Raw genomic sequence first — 20,751 nt, forward strand, 5'->3', positions numbered from 1 at the left:
GTTTTTTATGATAGCATGCACCTGAGCAGGTGTGATTTTCAGATCGTCTAGCGTGGCGTTTGTCCGCATAGGAAATTGAGGTAGGGGGTGGTTGGGAGGGTCCAGTGTGGAGTTTGAGGCAAACCGACTGGCAAGCATGTTAGCCTTTTCGGTTGCTGAGCAAACAACCTCGTGATTGTTGGTTAGTGGGGGAATTGTTGATTGCCCATTATTTACTACATTGTTGTAGATTTTCCAGAAGTCACGAGTTCCTAGTTTTTGTGCTTTGATGTGTTTTTTAGTGGTTTCTGTATTCGCTATTTCTTTCTTAATGTTACTTCTAGCTTCTATGTACTTCTGTCTGTTTGAACTGGACTTATGTCGGTTAAACCTGCGGAATGCATGCTGCCTTTGAGTAATGGCAGTTGCGCAAGTCGAAATAAACCATTGGGGAGAGTGGGGCTTGCTATAGAATTTCCGCATGGGAACACGCGCTTCGATTGCAGTTTTGAACCATTCAGTGGTCTCGGTTGCACACTGTTCAGCAGGAAGAGAAAAAATATTTCCCCACTTTAGTGAGAGTCTTATTTGTAGGTGTGATCCCGATTGACATCACACTCACTGGACCATATTCTGCCCCAGATTTTTAGGGGGAGGGATATGGTCCAGTGAGTGCAATAATATCTATAAAAATAATCTGCACACTATTTTTTGATCTGAAGAGCATCACCACAGTCAAAATCAGAGTAGTGTTAAGAGAGGAGCATGTTAGAGTTATTAACACTTTTGTATGTCATATCCAGGTGTGTTTATGATTAAACAGACATAAAACAAAGACTGCTAGATATTCATAACTGAAAATTCGTGGACATATCTGACCCAACCCTGATGAAATTGTATCTGAGATGGTTATATTTGCTAATGACACCATGCTATTCGAGACAAATTAAATGCGACGTATCCAAGGCAATATCCAGTCTGTCGTGGAATGAGGACATCAATGGATGGTTACATTTAATAACACTAAGATGAAATAACTTTCCTAGAACAATTATAAGAAATCTTTTAAACTACTGATTGCCATGGCTAATAGCACCCTATCTGAGAGTTCAGCAAACTCCTTGACCTAACATTCACAAGCAACATGAATTTTAACAAATATGTTGAAGATATTGCCAAAGCTGCTGCAAAGAAGATGAACTCTGTATACCATGCTAGAAAATTTCTCACACTTGCCATTATCATATATCTTTACAAAGCTATCTTTTTCTCATACATGGAATATTGTTGGAACATCAACCACTAGTCGCTTCCTATTAGAAAGGGGCCAAAAAACTAATTGCAAATAGGTCCCACACTGTTAACCAAGCTCACACCTCTGTCCCATCACCAAAATGTTGAATCCCTGTGCTTATTTTACAAGTACTTTAATGGAATGTGTTCCTATGAACTCATGGCATTGGTGCTTTCATTCAACGTAAATACCTCCAACCAACCGGATAAGCAGCAAAATTCCACCCCTTTAATGTAAAGGTTCACAGATGCCAGAAAGCTTTCTACTTTAATAGTTTCTTCCCATCGAACTGTTAATGTTTGGAATTTCCTCTCTGCTTCTGATTGTACTAACATGCAGAAATTTAAATATAATGTGAACAAACATCTTGTTGCACAACTCCCCACTTAATATATCCCTGGAGGTATTGTCCTTAATCCACACTAGCCCTTTATATTTCAGTGGCAATGTGCCTTGTTTTCACATTATTATGCAGGAGGCTTACAACTATATCAAATTGAAACACTTATTAAAAATCACCAAAGTAAAGCAATATTGAGCCCAGTCAGTATTTAGATAGGTGACCATTAGATAAACTGTATGTTTGGAAGATAAAAGGGATGCAAAGCAATTTTTTCTGATATTGTTGCGAAAGGCACAAATCCATTTTTTCTCCAGAGAATCATGTTAAAAATCTATTAACTCATTTGTAAATTCAAAAAATTAAAATAAAAAAGTTTGAAAATAATATGGTAGCAGTACCAATTAAAGAGAGGGATGGGGGGGGGGTAAGAGAAAGCAATGTATATTATCAAATTAGTCTTCGAGCATTGGTTTTCAAATTTTATTTTTTATTTTTAATATTAAAATTAAGAAATTGTCTACAATAGATTACTAAATGGATTTTCTTTCTTTTCTTGTCAAATACACCAAAAATGGACAAATCAACACCAATAAATTGAATCCAATATTGAGAGAAACGGCACCAGGTAAAAGCTAAGCAATATAGATAACAAGTAAAATGAGTTATTTGAAAATGCTAATGTTTTAAATTAAACAAAACAACAAAATGGAACGTTTCTGAATTTTTGAGATGAGGATTGGTTATATGTATTATTATTCATCGGACTACTGTTCTCATCTTGAGTGTGATTTTCACAGCATTTCGGTCAATATAACCTCCAACCTTCTTCAGGTGTATCTTGTCAAACTCAGGAATGTTTCTGTTGAACTTGGGAATTTGGGCAGGATTTCGAGCGGAACCCTTTATTTACATCACGGGGGTAGTGTGCTCTTGTTCCGTCAGCCATGACTGGATAGAGGTCCTAAGTAATTCGCAAATGTATATTTTGGTCGCCCACACTGAGGATTGAACCTTCAACCTTCAGGAGAATATCACATTTACAATTGATTTTTCCCAGTACACTGTGCCACGGGTCTTTGCAGACAATTCTAGCACAAATTTTAGGAGCCATAAACCTACTTTTTATTTCTAGTTGTAAATATCACCATTTATTACTAATTATTACTATATATTAATTTATATCTATCTCTATACTTATTACTTGTATATATTATTTATTGTTTATAATTACTGGTTCCCCATATCGTATTGAATTCTGTACTAGGTCTACTTAGCAGTCGGTTATTCCCCAGTGGATTTTTGAGTGAGGCATCCGATATCAGCTTATCCCGTACCACTGTCAGTCTCATCAGTGGGTACTTTCGTGAACAGACTCACTACATCTAGACTCATCATCTGGTTGGAATGAATGAGAGCATTTTTTATTATTTCCACAAAGTGAGCTGAGTTCTTGACGTATGATGGAGATTTGCTGATGATTGGGTTGATTATATCTACCAGAAACCAGCTCAACAGATGGCATGCTGAACCTCGAGCATGGACAATGGGTCTTAATGGAATACCATCTTTGTGAATCTTAGGTAGGCCGTATAGGTGTGGTAGCTGGCTGTAATGTTGTTGTTGATTCTATTAGATCTGCCAATTTCTTGGAATATTCTGCTCTTGGACTTACTCTCGCCTTTGTGATGGGATCTTATATATATTGGCAGGAAGAAGGTCTGGCGATGGAATCACCATTAAAATTAAAAAAGAATTTCCAATATCTTAGTCAGATTGGTACAAATTATAGAAAGATATCAAAAATAAAAAATCTAAGCCCTTCATATATGGTATACAAACTATATACTTCGTGGTGGGATCTGATATATATCGACAGGAAGAAGGTCTGACGATGGGATCACCATTGTCCTCAGTACTGGCCAATGCATACATGGAATACTTTTGAGGAAATGTCATTAGGATCAACACCACTAAAGCCAACAGTGTGACACATTCATACTCTGGCCCTATCAGGAAGATGTTCAAACATTACTAGATCATGTGAACTTGATCCATCCAACTATATAGTTCACAATGGAAAAAGAAAATAACAATAAATTATCATTGCTAGATGTGTTGATAACTCGCACAGGTCAGTGGTTTATATCATCTGTATACTGAAAGCCAACTTTTACTGGACAGTATCTAAACTACAACTCCCACCATCCATATAATGTAAAGAAAGGAATCGTCCGTTGCTTACAACACCGAGCAAAGGCAATATGTAGTAACATCAGTGCATATCAAGAGGAGATGGCAAGTAAGAGAAAACCTCCCCTGAAACAACTATCCAGAAAGTATGACATCAGCTCCAAGAAATCTGGACCAAAAACAAAAGGACACCACTCAGAAACTCACTACAGTTTGTATAGCATATATGAATGGTTTGTCTGAAAAACTTCAATGAATATGTAATCCATATGACATCAGGACATATTTAGGAGTGATTCAACTCTCTGGAAACAGCTTGTGAGAGTCAAGCCCCCCTACAGAAAAAAACATGACTAAGAACTGTGTATATGAAATCCCATGTAAATGTGGAAAACTATACAGAGGTGAAACATATCGTCCATTGAAAGTACGGTTAGAAGAACATCAAAAAGCCGTAGTATGTGGAGAGACTGAAAAGTCAGGTATAGCTGACCATATATGGAAAGAAAAGGGAAACCATCTACCATCATGGGACGAAGTAAAAATTATAGACAGAGAGGAACGGTGGAGAGCAAGATGACTGAAAGAAGCAGCACATATGCTGGGAAATAACTGCTAAGTAGACCTAGTATAAAATTCAATACATGGGAACCAGTAATTATAAACAATAGATAATATATACAAGTAATAAGTAAAAACATTAATATATACAAGTAATAAAGACATTAATATATACAAGTAATAAGTATAGAGATAGATATATATTAATATATAGTAATAATTAGTAATAAATAGTGATATTTACAACTAGAAATAAAAAGTAGGTTTAAGGCTCCTAAAATTCGTAAGTAGAATTGTCCACAAGGACCTGTAGCGCAGTGGTTAGAGTACTTGGAAAAATCAATTGTAAAAGTGATATTCTCTTGAAGGTTCAATCCTCAGTGTGGGCGACTGAAATATACATTTGCGAATTACTTAGGAACTCTATCCAGTCATGGCTGATGGAACGTGAAGTAAATAAAGGGTTTCCGCTCAAAATTCCGTCCAAATTCCCAAGTTCGACAGAAACATTCCTGAGTTCGACAAGATACATCTGAAGAAGGTCAGAGATTATATCGACTGAAATGCTGTGAAAATCACACTCAGGATGAGAACAGTAGTCCGATGAATAATAATAGAACAAAATGGAAGTGATTTTTGTTGTATGTACATTAAAAATGATCTAAATGAAGCTTTTTCCATTGGATCATTGCATAATGGTCAAACGAAAAAGAAAAACACACACATCTAAAAGAATCATTGTACATAGCCATTAAGGAGAAAGCTTGTTTGTGATCAATTCAAGCTGGGTAATTTGGCAAAACTAAAACCATGACACCAGGATAACATGTGAAGAATAATCTTGACACATACAAATTTACAAAACAATAAAAAAATAATTAGGTGACAAATGAAAACGATTTTTTATGGTGAATAGGTTATCCAAAGATAAAGTGTTTGTAAGAATGTTAATTGGAAGGCAGTAAGTGATAAGCTCACTATGTACGTTCAGGTAAGGAAATTGATCTTAACACATGACTTGGTAACCCTCATCAGCCTTTGGCTGAACAGAAGAGAAAGGTTGCCGAATGGTTATCATGCTTCCATTAATATACCTTATCTTGTATGCAATGACTTTATCACAATTTTAGCCATAAAACGTGGGCAATTGTGGCAAAAGATAAGAAGTACATATTTAATGCTTAGGGCAGAAGTACTTAACTGTTTCGGCACTTCTACAAAGAGGCATTTTTTTTTCACCAAGAAACTATACAGTAAATACAACCATATGTAACAGGACATGTTACAAGCAAATTTTTCATATATATATATATATATAATTTTTATTTGTTTTACTTAAGTATATACATGTCGCTACACATCCATGAGTATGTTTTGGTCAGGTAGTTACAACTAACTAGAGACCTCTTCAGGCGATACTGATTAAGTAAAAGTAGAGCCCTTAATGAAAATTGGAAAAAAATTTCAGCATATATTAATCAGGAAATGGAACATACTTATGAATGTGTGGCGACATATAAATGCTTATGTAAAACAAAAAGTATATCTTGTTCTACTTTGGTATCGAGCACTCTTGTATGAACCCTGTTATAATTCATTAACCTAAAATTATACATATATTGCTACCTACAATAAATGAGATACATCTGAACCATGCACCAGCATCTTTAATACGAGGTATATATAAATGTGGCTACTTTTTATAATATTAGATCCAAGAAGAGTAAATTTGGGTAAAATGATTCATGAATTATACAGATCATGTTATTATATATATAATTTGAGGTTATTGTTTTCCAGAGGTTGAGTAACCAATGAACTTTAACAAGAGTGCTCAATACCGAAGTAGAGCAAGGTATACTCTTTGTTTTTACATAAGTAAGAATATGTTGCTACACAGTCATGAGCATGTTTAAGTCGGCTAGTTACCATTAACTAGAGACCTCTTCAGACGATACAGCTTATATGAAAGTAAAGTTTGCAATGAAAATATCAGGTTTTCCTCATCACAGGGAGTTAATATCAGGAGGTTCTGTCAAATGTTGTGAAAAATAGGATTTGGTTGTATGTAAATAAGATTCAATAGGGTTGCAGATTTGAGTGTGTTTAGATATAGGAATGAATGGGAAAGGGTGGAGGTTAAAGGTCAAGATAGAGGTAACGGAAGACTAGAAAGAAAAGTATGCACCTATGAGGAACAGGCTGTGCCCTAAGAATGGAGGAACTCTAATGTTTCTACATTACAACTTAAAAGTATTCAACTTTAAATACTGAGGAGACTATAAGAGTAGAGGCAGCAAGAATAGAAGAGCAGCAGCAGGTGCAGAACTTCAGCTTACAGTTATTCCCTTAAATAATTACAATTTGTACTTTGTGATTGGTTTTTAATTTTGTTTTATCTTATCTAATTGTTTAATTATATTCATTTAAGAATTGGAAATTGTACTTTGTATTTCATAGTTTTATTTAATAAAGACAAAAAGCCATAGTAGTGGCCAGACACTTAATAAATATTAAGTTAAATTAGCAGTTACTATGTTAATGTGTCAAAGCTATATGAGGAGTCACTTGGCAGTGATGAAATGATTTAAATTTAATAGGAATGAGAAAAGTAATTAATCGGTCGATTACAGATTAATCGTCAAAGTGGCTGATTATCTGCCGATTAATCGGTACACCCCTACTTACAATAAACTGAACATCAAAGATACCAACAAATGTATATAGACATTTTAGTGTAGGAATATGTAACACAGAGAAAGAATATTCAACAATGCTTTAATTGTCCACAGTGGTCAACATGAACAAAATCATTATCAAAAAAAAAAAAAAAATGGCTATTCACAAAGTATCTTACAATATTGATTTATAAGATGAGACGGTTTAAATAATTTATTATGAAATATCTTCATTCCCAAAATAATGTCTTTCCTATATTGTGGACAGATGATTTGAAAGGGCTGACAGGTACGATCAGAAATGGAAGGAAAGGATGAAACAGAATTGACAGTGAATTGAAAAATGGTAATCTCTTCTGTTATGCCAAATTCAATCAAATATTTGATACAAAATCTCAAAAATCACCCGGAATTTGGAGAGAACATAGAATTTGCTGTCATAAACATTGTCATAACATTTTTAAATAATCAAAAATCTCGGCCCTCTACGAGGTTGGGAGGGTCCTACTAACCACCTTTTTTTTTCTCCCCTGCCCTCAACACAAATGAATTATCGTATCATCATTGTTATCTTTTTTGTTTTTACACGGAAATAAAAAATGTTTTAAACAATTGGGTGCCAAGTAGGACGTCCCCAAGTATGAAAGGGCGAATGCGGTATTATGGTGAAAGAAGATTCTAGCTAAGAGAAACTTTTGTTTAGTTCTAGAGTGACAAGGATGACCAACGATCCCATCTGCCCCCCCCCTTTTGAGTTGGCATTGTGCCTAAGTTTTTTGTTCATGTTCTTTATTTTTTTTTTTTTGCCTGAATAAAAGATTTAATATCTCAAAGTGTAGTATCTGTTCCGGCAGATAATGCAAGCAAAGACCATATGTGGGGGAAATGTAGGGGCAACCCTTCATACAAATTGTCACTATCCAGCTTCCCTACTCCCCGGGGAGTTGGTCCCCATTTCCCCATCACTCCTCACATTAAAAATTGGCCTTGTGCCTAATTTGCTCGATGGGGGAACAAATATTTTTTTTATCGCTAACTTGGCCTTTGGGTCAAGATCAAAGTGTAGTATCTGTTCTTCAGATGCTACACTTCAATTTCTTGTTCTCTGTTAGTGGAGGAGAAATCCTTCACGACTGAGACAATTTTTATTTTTTGTTCCTTTTCTCCACATTAAAAAACGACCCTGGTGTCTAACTGTCCCCTGGGGAGGCATAGTAAATAGGAACATTAAAATCATAGAATGTAAGGGATTTAAAAAACACTAGCAGGAAGATCCAGGATTGAATGAGGAACCCCCAAGCTAATAAGATCATGTTACCTATTCTATTCTAGGGTTTTACATTTTGAATAAGGTTGACAATTATTGAAATAATTTTTTATAAATTTAGTCATTAGCCCCCGCTCTCTGAAATGTACCCAGTGTTTCCTGGAATTAATGAGGACCTCTGTACACTGCAGCTTGAAGCACTGAACTACATAGCAGCTTTATTCTTAATTTTTATCATTTTCAAGTTACAAGTAAAATAAAATTAAGTAAAATAAAATTAAGTAAAAGTCGGAGTTTTGTTTTTGGATATCAAGTGCAAACACAGACCCTACGATATTGCATTCACGGCTCTACTTTGTACTCCAATGGTATCACTAAAATAACAAAACAACCTCAATAGCTTTAAGACATACTTTTTCCTAATCTCCACTGCCTTACACTTCTTGCAAACAAACTGGTTATCATCTTTAAACCTACATGTAATTAAACTGCACTTCAAGTGTATCCAATCCTAACAAGTAATGAAAAAAAAAAAAAAAAAAAAAAATTAGTTGCTTCCAACTTCCTTTTATGTGTGTGTTTTTTTATTTTTTTTATTTTTTATTTAATTTTATTTTTCTGTCTTGGAGATAAATGTTCAATTATGCCGATTCCCAAAGAAAACATTGATATATATATATATCAAAAATCTTTTGTAATCAATTGTTATCAACATAAGTTAATTTTATGTTTTCTTAACTACTGACTTTTTAAGGTTACTATTTCAAATGAAGTTTTCTAAGAGAAAATTTCTATAAATGTAGACTTGTGAATATAAGCCCTCCTCATCTTTAATTTTTGTTCAAAATTCCAGTATAAAAAATATGCTACTAATGTTAAGTTTTACCTAGTTTAATTAGTTTTTGTTTGTAACAAAAATGTCCTTATTATCATTCAAGAACAGCCGAAAAGTTGCCTCTTAAAGTTAAAAGTTTGAAATTGAAGAAAGTAAAAACAGAATCAGGTGACATCTTTGAAGAACTGATTTAAAAAAAATATTTTGTAAGCAAAGATCAACTGGAAGCGAGTCAAACAAGACATAAAAATGATTTCATTGCAATTTAACATATTATAGTATGAGACTTTTTTTTTTGTTTAAAAACAATTTATTTGCAGTTTTTATATATGTCTTCAAACATTTAAGGATAAACTCTTTTCTCAGCATTGACATCACATTTGTGAATTAGACAGCAAAATAATAAGTCTCTCTATTTCTCCATAATTTTTTTTTTTTACATCCTTAGTTGATAAACAATGTTTAAATAATACTTGAATTTTCTGAAAAATTAGTTTTTATCAAAAATGACATTTGCTTTAATAATCATCTTTCTAAGATGATACAATTGCGGAAAAAAAAAAACAAACAAAAAAGAAGAATAGGAACATCAGCATAATTTAATGAATTCCAGTCTATATTTGATCAATTCATTTTATTAATTCTGAAACGCAGATTTTTGATGGAAAATAAATATAAAATGCTTATTAATTAGTCATCAAAAAAGGAAGATACGCTGATTATTTGAAAATGGATGAGACAGAGATTGAGTTAAAAGGAGTGATAAAGGAGAGAGATTAGTTTTAAGGATGCAGAAGTGTGTATATTTTGTAGGTGGGGGAATAAAAGATCATGTTTCATTTTAGTGGTTACTTTAATATGATGAATTAATAGTGTAAGTATGATGAGTCAGTTGTAAAAATAGAGAATCAAGGGGAGCAACAGAAAAAAACGGCCTAATAGTAGAAGCACAAATGTGCATGCAAATTGAATTATGTTCTTAAGTCATTCTAGCCAATTTTTAAACTCACTTAAAAAAAAAAATAGATTTACATTACCATTTTTACAATGTTTTCTACAAACTTTTACATGTTTAACAAGTGATTTGTGATCTTGTAAATTTCTTTCAAAATGCAATTTCAAAGCATGTGAACTCTTACAAAAAAAAAAACCCTATAAACTCGGCCATAATGCTTCTGAAACAGTCACCAAATATTGAAAATATAAGGAAAATGATCCAGAAGCGATAAGACAGTACCAAAGTGTTTTCAGAAATTTTTTATTCTTAATGAGTCTTGAAAATGAAGGCATAAAAAAATAATTAAGTTCAATGTATTTACTTCTGCAACTATTTTTGGATATATATACATTTTTATTTAAAATTTTTGTTTCTCAGGTTTGTGTGTATATATAAAATAGTACTTTATTGGTTTTATTTTTTCCAGATTTCTCTAATTTCTTTCTTGATAATTATAATATTATTCTATTATTACATACAATCAAGTTAAAAAAAAACATCAACAAAAGCAAACACATTTTCCACTAAAATTCTTTTTATTTCTTTTCAAATCAATATCTTTAATTTAAGCTTTATAATCTTGTTTCTTGATTTAAAAAATAGTTAATCAAATGAGTGTTTGGCCCTTGGTACTCAAACCGTGAATGACTAAACATCTCATATAACCTTGCCCAGGACTTGCTATTATTAAAGATATGATGCATGCCAGGAAAAAGCCAGCTTAACCCAATCAGGGTGAATATCAATCTACTAGTATTCTATATAATTGAAGTCTGGCAAAGATATATCTCAATACAATTATTTTGCTTTTCATAACACTCTTTTCAAGGAGGCTGATAGAAATTGTAGCACTTTAAAACTACACCTTGTGTTTTTCACAATTTCAGAATTTCCATTACATTACCACTTTAACATTCACGCTCTGTGGAATTGTACACCTGCAGTCATCGACGTCAGAGAATATTACAAGTATGTTACATTCTAGATCTGAGGGTGTTTTTGTTATTCTCAGCTGACCTCATTTCATCATTCATAAGAACACACATGGTCGTGAAGATACCGTTTTTTTTTTTTTTCCTCAACATATTCTTGAAGCCAGTTCACCTCCAGAATGAAATAAACATAATGGGCTGAGAGTTTTATTGTTTTGTGAAGAGAAGACGAGGAGTAAGAGTTTGGTTTGCCCTTCTTAAAACTTCACTGCATGATCAGTAATATTACCGTTTTCTCTATTCCTTGTCGCATCTAAATACAGCATTGTCATGTTGATACACTGGTACTCAGATCACCAAAGTTAAGCAACGTTGAGTCTGGCTAGTACTGGATGGATAATCATTTGGGAATACCAGGCACTGTATGTAGGAAAATGCTAACACTTCTGGCAGAACTTTGTGCAAACTAACCACCCTTTTTGGTACAACTGTTAATCTCAGTCAATGGAAAGATTGCCACAGGAAAGAGCAGACAGTATACCTCAGGTTTTACAGAGTTTTTCATCTATATGCATGATGAAGACTAAGGGTGCATCTCTCCCAGTGGATTAAACGACCTCCTCCCCCAACACACACACACACACCAACCTGGAAATTTCTATATCCTGGCTCGATGCAGACAGCACCTACGATTCCCAAATGGTCACCCATTTGGTACTGGCCAGGCTCATCATCGCTTAATTTTGCTGATTTAGCAAGAACTAGCATGTCAACATAATGATGTATATATATGTTAACCCTCCCCCCTTACCATCTAACACAAGTAAACACTTATGTTGATTGGTTTGGTTTACAACAGAACCTTTTCGTCATTAGTTAATGGTAGAATTTTCATTTAAGTATAAATAAAAAGGTGTTTTCTTTCTGAACACAACACCAATTTATTTGTGCCTTTTTTTCAAATAATAAAAAACATATCAGTCACTGTGGTCCCAGCTTTGAATTTCATGAGACCTGACTGCACTGATGAATTATAAAGCAACCAAACATGTTTGTGGATAACTATATTAGATATACATATATTTAATATTTTTATATCATTATTCTACTGAAATTAAGCAACATTGAGTCTGGTCAATACCAGACTGTTGAACATTTGGGAATATTAAACGTTCAGGTAAGCAAGTATGTACAGGGTGGAACGATAAAATTGTCCCCCCCCCCTAGAAAACAACACTACAGCTTTATTTTAAAAATTTTTATGGAAAAAATCAATTTCGGTAACTTGATTATAAAGTAGAGCTGACATCTATTCAATGTAGCTACCTTCAGCCTGAATCATTGCCTCAATAACGGTCCGGAGCATGCCTTTTCTACAAGTGCCTGCGCAAGCTCTGCGAATACTTGGCAGATGGCAGCAATCAAGCTGGCTATGGTGTTGTGGGAGATGATGTTAGCGATATTCTTGACATATGACCAAACGAAGTAGTCCATCAAAGGAGTGGAACTAGTGAGAGAAGAGTACAAAGTCGTAGAACTCCTGAAACTAAGCCTGGATCTCTTTGACATGTGGGCTGGTGCAGAGTTCTGCTGACACACCCAGGGTTTGCTAGCGGCCATCTGATTGCACCAGAAGATCGCCACACTCTTCAGCATATCCGGGTACACTTTGGTGTTGACTTTCAAGCCAACTTTGAAGATGTAAGGTGGCATGATGTGGCCCTCACTTGAAACCCACCAAAGACCATAACCGTGACTAGAAACTTTGTTTTTATCAATCTGGGCATGTCCCTGTTATTCGTGGCAATCCAGCAATTCATTTTGAGGGTGCTAGTAACTGTCATAACTGGGATCGGTAGAGAGCAGGAGTTGTACAGCGGTGCATCTCCAATCTCACTTGTTTAAAATGTGTCACTTTCAAACATGATAGAAGACTCCTATCGCTCCTGGGATTCATATACAACTGGCCAACTAGTAGATGATCTCCAAAAAAAAGAAAAAAAAAGAAAAAAAAAAGAAAAAAAAAAAAAGGTTTTCATCAAACAGAAATGGAATCATGTATCTAGGGCAACAATTTAATTGTTCCACCCTGTATAATATCTCAGAGAAATTAACACCTTTGCCTGAAATGAACGCCTTTGGGAAAAGTGCAGAAGCTGTTATCCGCCCTCGTATTCAGGAATGTTATAATACAGAGGATAGATGTTCCTCAACCATAGTCAAGGCAATAGATCTAGCAAAGGAGAGACTCTTCCAATTTGTCATGAGCGAGTATGGAAATAATAAGGTTAAGAAAACTGCCATGAAAATGCTCATGTAAATGCACAATCTGGTCTAATGAGATAGTGTCATGTTGGGCCTGTTGGCTATGATCAGAGCATAGTACTGTGTTATGTTGTGGCGGGCAATGCCAAAGGTCTGAATATTATTATTATTGATGTGTTAACTGTTATACTGTTATATAAAAAAGATATGGAGAGAGAATGTTTTGAAAGAAAGAAATGTTAAAAATCTAACAGGAATTTTAACTTTAATTTAGGAATGTTTATGAATAAAATATTTGAGATATTTATGTGATAAAACAGATATAAGAATTCAGTTTTATAAACAATGGAATTGACCTGGTTACAAAAAATGAGTAGGTTTTCATATATAGACTAGAGATATCATTTTCATACACACATATATAGACAAGACATGCATAAACGCACATGTATACACTCGTTATATATACACTGGATAATAGAACAATAGTGATTAAAAAAATTCATATATGCAGGTTTAGTGTCCATAAAGACTAATCAGTGTCACTACTTTTGCATTATTATTAAGCTCTATGTATTGAGCACTCTTGAAATATTAGAAATATCCAACACACATTTTTCATAGAAACTATAATCAAATTTCCTTTAATAGAAAACTACTTGTGAATTCATGATTGAAAATTAATTTCTAACTATTTAATTTATAAGCTTTTCTTAGGATATGTTTTGCTTGGCAGAATTTAACACATTGAGCATAACTTGAGACAAAACTTTCAATACACATCAACAGCCACATGTACCTATTCAGAAATTTAAATTTAAATTTAAAATGCTTGTATATCAATGAGAGAAAGATGAAAGGTATTAAAAAAAAAATAAGCATAAAAATCAACACTTACCACGACAATACTGTAATAATATTAAGACCTCATACACTTTATTTGGGGTGACAGTAACACTGGATTCTACATATTTGATAATGTTTTTGTGTCCACTCAGCGTTTTCTGGGGAGGAAAAAGAAAAAAAGTTTTTATGCAAGAAAAAAAGTTTAATTTCTTTTAGTGGACAATAACGAGGTTAAATCAACAAATGCTAAGTAATTTAAAGATTTAAGAAAACTTATTTTGAACATTTGAACAGAAGTGAAATTTCAGCTGGACCGAGAAAACATGCTTAAAACAACTCAGCAAATTATTTAAAGTGATGATTAAAAATAAAAATTAAAAAAAAAAAAACTCATATATAAATAGATGTTTTAACAAGAATCAATTTTCAACCAAAAACAAATTTCAAAACATTATTTTATTATTTCAATTTTAAGTATGCTGGCTACGAACATTTCAGAAATAATTATGTTGCAGCTATATTTGAAGACATGATTACAATGAAAAAACAAGTTGATAATACTCAAGTTACATCATCGACCAGGTCATTTATTTGAGTTAACCCATTTGTAAAATTTAATTACAAACAGATTGGGCCCTATTGAACTACCTCAAATATGTGAAATAGTCAATAATATATTTGAATAGTAAAAATAGAAAATGGAATCAGAGCAAATTCTTTGTTTTAGGAGTGGGACTTTCCGAAATTTCAGTTGTTGATGTTAGTTCAAATCTTCTGACTTTGAATCTGAATAAAAAATTGAACAAAACTTTACGCTATTAGGGCCACCTATTTAAAATTTAGCGTTTTGAAAAATACATTCATTCTCTTTAGAACAAAAACAAAATTATGAGTGAAATAGAATTTCTGAGGTTGGAGTTGAACCATTTAAAATTTTCATAGTCAACATATTTTGCATCTTTTAATTTTAAAAGTCGACGTAGTGTCTTTGAACTACCAACTCCGCAGCTTTCATGGACATCCCACCCATAAGCAAAAAAAAAAAAAAAAAAAAGTTTTGGTTACCATATAAGAGTGGTTTATTTTTTAGTCCCTCAACAAAGGTGGGATTGGACCTAGTAATTCATTCCTGTTCATCCATTCGTTTGTTTGCACTTTTCTCAATAATCATTGAATTTTGAAATTTTGCACACACATTAGTCATGGTGAAAGTAAAATTTTCACTTGTGTAGAAGGACACTTGCATGCTGGGCAGGTTTTATTGAATTTTCTGAAGGTTGTCAGAATTTAATTCTCCATCTACCCTTCTTTCTCTCATTCTTTTCTTCTTTCTTTAACCCCCCCCCCCCCACCATATGCAAGTAGTTGTTGATTGCTACCGATATCTGTAACTTTCTTTGTTGACGATTGGTCGAGTAACTTTTTGCTCGCTGATTTAAGCGAAAATGGAAGTGAAAAAGGCAGTTGCTGCCTTGACCTTTGGGAGTGAAAGGTCGTTTGAAAATGTTGGACCTGGATATAGTAACCCATTGTGGCGATGCATCAGGAGGCTCTAGATGACGGTCCTATTTCGTCAGTTAAATTTTTGTCTAGGTGATGAAAATGAAGAGAAAAATGCCGGCTGAGTTCAAACAAAAAAATCTTTAAAAAATCAAGTCAAAAGTCTTGTCTAGACGAAAAGAAATAAGTGCAAATGTTAAACCTCAGACGAGTGAAAAAAGTGATGGTGCAAACAACAATAATTTGCTGGTTCCTCAAGAAATATTTGAAGTGAAAATAAAAGTGTATAATCTTCAATGGTGCAACAAGAAAAGCCTTCTCTAATATACAAAAGTTCTTGTTCTACTAAACTGTCGAAGCCACATCAGGTCAAGTAGCGTTTTTTCCCCCCCAAGTAAAAGCCGACAAATATGAGTAAAAGAAGTTGAAGATGCAGATTTATAAAGAAAAGAAAATCCAACAAGATATTTTTTATTTTTGTGCTATCTCAAGCAGGAATGACAATTCTCTCTCTAAAAAAAAAAAAAATCTGTAAAAATTATCCTTTCTTCTAAAAAACAAAAACAAAAAACAAACTATTCTTACCTCAAAGTAAGTTTTGCTTCTTTCTTAATCTTTTCTTATAATTCTATTCTTTCTCTCTCCTGAACTGTTACTAGAACATTTAAGGTTCGCCAAAAGGGAACATTTTTTGGCAGTCAAAATACAGTCTTTTATATGGTTAAAAGGTAAACTTCAGACAATGTGTTTTTTTTCTCCCTCCCCTTTTAATTTATTTTTCTCTCTTTAAATAAAAGTTTATAATTATTTCAAGTGGTTTTTACTTCCTCTTCTTTCTCCTTGTCCTTCTTGTAAATGGTTTTATGTAATTGGTTTTTACAGGTTCTAGTATTTAAATACGTCTAATTTGGCTGTTACTAAGTTAAATTCAGATAAGGTTTTAAAATTTTGTACTTATAAACAACTATTTAAACGTTTGTGATGATCTAATGTTTGCATATGGGAACATGTCCTTATCTCAACAATCTATTAGCATGAATATTTACTGATTTTTACTCTAAAAAGTCGATTCAGACTAAAATTAAAAAATATTAACTTCTAGCTCAAATGGAATTTAATTGTGTCAGGTAAAAGATTAATATTTAATATGAAAAAAAAAAATCTATCTTGGCATGATTCAGATTCCCTTTTCTGGTTGCAACCATGTAGCTTCCTACAACACATTATCAATAAAATCTAAGTCATTTAATTATACATGCATCTCTCTCAATACAACTGTGGGAACATTTTTTTCTTATTGATAATTACACCTGTGTTTCTTATATTTGTCTTTGACAAACTCTTATTGTTAGAATAAATGTGTATGTGCAAATCTGTTTCTTCATTATTGTCTTCTTTCATTCCGACCCTTGGGTGTGTTTCCCAAGAGAAAACAAGTGTCCACTGAAAATGTAAAAACTAGAATATCAAAGATTACATTAGTTTTACATTGGCTTTAAAATTCTTAGTAAATTTTCAATTTTTAAAACTTTGAATTATTTAAAAACAAACTACCTGCAATCATTTTACTAATAGATTAAGACATTAGCTTCAAAAGATTAATGATAGCATTAAACACAAAAAATTGGGTGAAATTAATAATTTAATGGTCCAATTATACCATATTAAACTTTCAAAATAACGAATAACTTGTTTATAAAGAGTTGTCTCCTCCTTATAGAAACTGTTTTGTTAATCATAGATTATAGGGTTACAGGCATACGGGTTATAAGCAGAAAGTTAAACTTGAACTAGAATTAACACAAAAAATTGACACTTTGATTTATAAACAAATTCTTGTTGATTATTTATTTTTTTAAAATCTGTGTTGAATTAGCTTAATAATATTTTGAATTTGCACTTTAAAAACGTTTTTTATCATGGAGAAAACATATCTTCACAACTGACACCTTACTTTAAAGTTTTCCAATATTTTGTCTTGAATCTTGATGGAATGAAAAAAATCCTACTTCAACTTCTTGTAGACCTATAAGCTTGATTTGAACCTCAAACTGATACCATGACCATAAATTGTGTGTATATCAAGAGGGGGGGGGGATCATGCATCCTTAAAATTGACAATGTATACAACAGTAACAATGTTAATAAAAACGTATAAAGAAAACAGGAATCATTCTCCCCCTCTCCAACCCATCCAAACACACAGCCTCAAGATGACTTTGTTGATAGGTCAAAATGAAGCTGCGGCAATAAAGAATTGTTGCAACTGCCATTAACTTAAAAAAAAAAAAAAGGAATTAAGCTGGTCTTTCAATTCACTTCTGTTTCGTGTTTATATGACCTACAAGAATATAATTTAAAAACAGTGTAACTTAATCCCTAGGGCAGAGAGAGAAGAGCGAGAGAGAAAAGAAGCAGAAAAGAAAGAGAATAGAGAAGAATTATCACTTGGTGTTGATGATTTGCAAAACATGAAGAGCATAGAAAATGTTTTCGCCTTCATATTTTAATGTCACTGTGGAAAAATAGTAAGGCTACCGGTGAGTAGGTTTGTGTATGAATAGACCAACATTTAGACATGTGAAAGTTAATGAATGCAGGGAGTCATATCAGTTGACGACATTAATATAATAATACCAATATCAAGGCTGACATGTTGAAACAACTCCCACGAGGAAGTATAGTGATAGGTCACAAAGTGCATGTGAGCAAAGTTTTTTTTTTTTGTAAAAACATACATGTTTAATTAGCGAGGATTATTTTCTTAGCAACCCCCAAAGGAAAGAATATGTTAATTGAAAAACCTTTTGAAATAGAAAACAAAATTACTGTTTTTCTCTGCAGCCTTTATTAGCGTTAAGTGGAAAATTTGTTTTGCTTAATAAACTGTCAAAATACTCTCTATAGTTTGATGGGATAGCTACATTAAATGAACTGTTAAGTTTGATAGTTTTAAGTGTTCACCAAAACATATCACCTTTGTTGAAGTAAAAACAAGAATAGACCCATTCCTAAAAGGCATTCATTCCATTTTTGGTAAAATGAACCATGGCAAACCAAAGAAAATGCTTTTTCAAACTGAAGTGTGACAGAGAAAGCCTTTCAAAGATGCATGAACACCTCGATAAAAAAAAAATCCTAATTTAAATTATTTCATAAAAGCTAAAAGAAACTAACGTTTACAGATTGCATTTTATGTCGTTTGTGTTGGTGCCAATCATTATGCAAATGAAACGAGATATTTTGTAAATGTTTCGTTGGTTGTTTTACAGTATATCAACCATTTTGGGGTTATTTAATGCCAAATTTCGTTATTTTAGAAACAGTTTTTATGCTTCAAGTTCTTTAAATCTTTAAATATTTATTTGTACAGTTTAGTTTGTTTTACGGCACATCAGCACTTTTCGGGTTATTTAATGCCAAATCCAATTATTTTGGAAATAGTATTCATGTTGCATCCAGTTATTTTGTATCTTCAATCGCTAGTTTGTAGTGTTTGGTTTGGTTGTTTTACAGTGGATTTTATCGTTTTTGTTCCCTGCCCTGCAGAACATAAGTTTTGCAATGAGAGAGGGAAAAGGTTATAGTATCAATGTTTGGTACATTTTAAGTTAAGAAAACATGAAACAGACCAGCTTAATTCCTTTTTTTTAAAGTTAATGCCAGTTGCAACAATTCTTTATTGACGCAGCTTCATTTTGACCTATCAACAAAGTCATCTGAAGTGGGGGAGATAGAAAGAGGAAATGGGAAGAAGAAAAAAGGTGAAAACGCGGGTTGTTGTTTTTGTAGAACATAATTAAATTTTGCAAAAGGAAGTAGAAAAACAAAAAGCATCAATGTTAGGTGCATTTCGTCTGAGGAAGCCAATATCTTCAGACAGCCTTATCCAGTAGCACCAGATATTTTATAAAGAAATTTATTTTTGCAGAACTTGGCATTCATTTACATTGTTCATCTGGTTCATATTAAGGTTAAATACTTTGTGAAAGACTTCCAATTTGTGTAAGTTACCATTTTGCTTGTGCAGGTCATCAAATGATCCTCCTCCATGCATTAAGCAGACTACTATGGCGATCTTAGACCATCAACATTGAGACATTTTGAGGAGACATTTTGGAGCATTGCAGGTCATTAATAGTAAGAGATATAGCCGTATCTAATGAGATGTAAAATGCAATTTCTCATGGAAGCTGTTACAATGAGACTAGCAATTTTCACCGTCCAATGCATTATAACCAGGTTGGTTTTGCTTTGAAGTTCTCTCATTGATAACATCTAGCAATAATAAAAGTTAAATATGTATGTTGTATACCGTCTCACATATGACGGGACTGCATTGTTTTGTCAAACTGTTGACAGCTATCTGAAGATTCTCCATGTGACGGTTATGTCTTCTTATAGTCATATCTGTTCACCGATTGTAATCATTTCCAAAAGTAGGTGAATTTATTGAGTCTTTCAACACTTACAACAAATTCTGATTTCAAATAAAGTTAGTTGCATTTAGCAGTACCAGCTGGTTGGAGCACCTTTTGTGACACCACTTGTTGCATGTCCTGCACTTGAAGGTTGAACCAGTCATAAACTCATAGATGATGCATAGGCATTTACCTTATAAATGAGATATACATTTCACCATAACCATATTAACTTTGAAATTGTTCCTTTCAAACACAGATTTCCAACTGTTAAATGTTTTAGTTACCTGTATTATTAAGAACAAATTAACTATTTCTGCACATCCAGTGAAACTAAAAACTATAGCTTCATCTTTACACTGTTTGATTAGGTTGAACAAGATAAAAACATAACATTCTTAGTAATAATTATATGCAGGTTTCTGACTACTTCCCTCATCTTGATAGTATTTAGAACCATTGCACATGTTGGTGTAATTTATTAGTTTGTAAGCCACTGAAAATCTTCAAATCTTTATTAACTGCTCTTATTTGGCTTCCAAAGAATTTCAGATATCAAGAGGGTTTTTTTGTTGTTGTTAAATTTTCTTTACAACTTTAAGATAGAAAACAATTTTACCCAATTGGTTATTTTTATATGATC

At 33.0% G+C, this 20,751-nt stretch overlaps 1 protein-coding gene across 7 annotated transcripts in view; it reads right to left on the reverse strand.

The window, feature by feature from the left end:
- The window catches only part of LOC145295851 (uncharacterized), a 423,706-nt gene that overhangs the window by 219,115 nt on the left and 183,840 nt on the right, over positions 1 to 20,751 (reverse strand). For 6 of the 7 annotated variants that reach the window (XM_080141574.1, XM_080141571.1, XM_080141576.1 and 3 more), the window contains exon 3: positions 14,240 to 14,345. In XM_080141574.1, coding sequence (XP_079997700.1) covers positions 14,240 to 14,345 — 106 coding nt within the window. Of the gene's footprint in view, positions 1 to 14,239; positions 14,346 to 16,272; positions 16,350 to 20,751 lie in introns of those variants that run through there. The other variant, XM_080141577.1, reaches the window with a different exon arrangement.

The sequence above is a fragment of the Euprymna scolopes genome, chromosome 16 (assembly GCF_053919585.1).
Source record: "Euprymna scolopes isolate OS-2025 chromosome 16, ASM5391958v1, whole genome shotgun sequence".
NCBI classification, from domain to species: Eukaryota; Metazoa; Mollusca; class Cephalopoda; order Sepiida; family Sepiolidae; genus Euprymna; species Euprymna scolopes.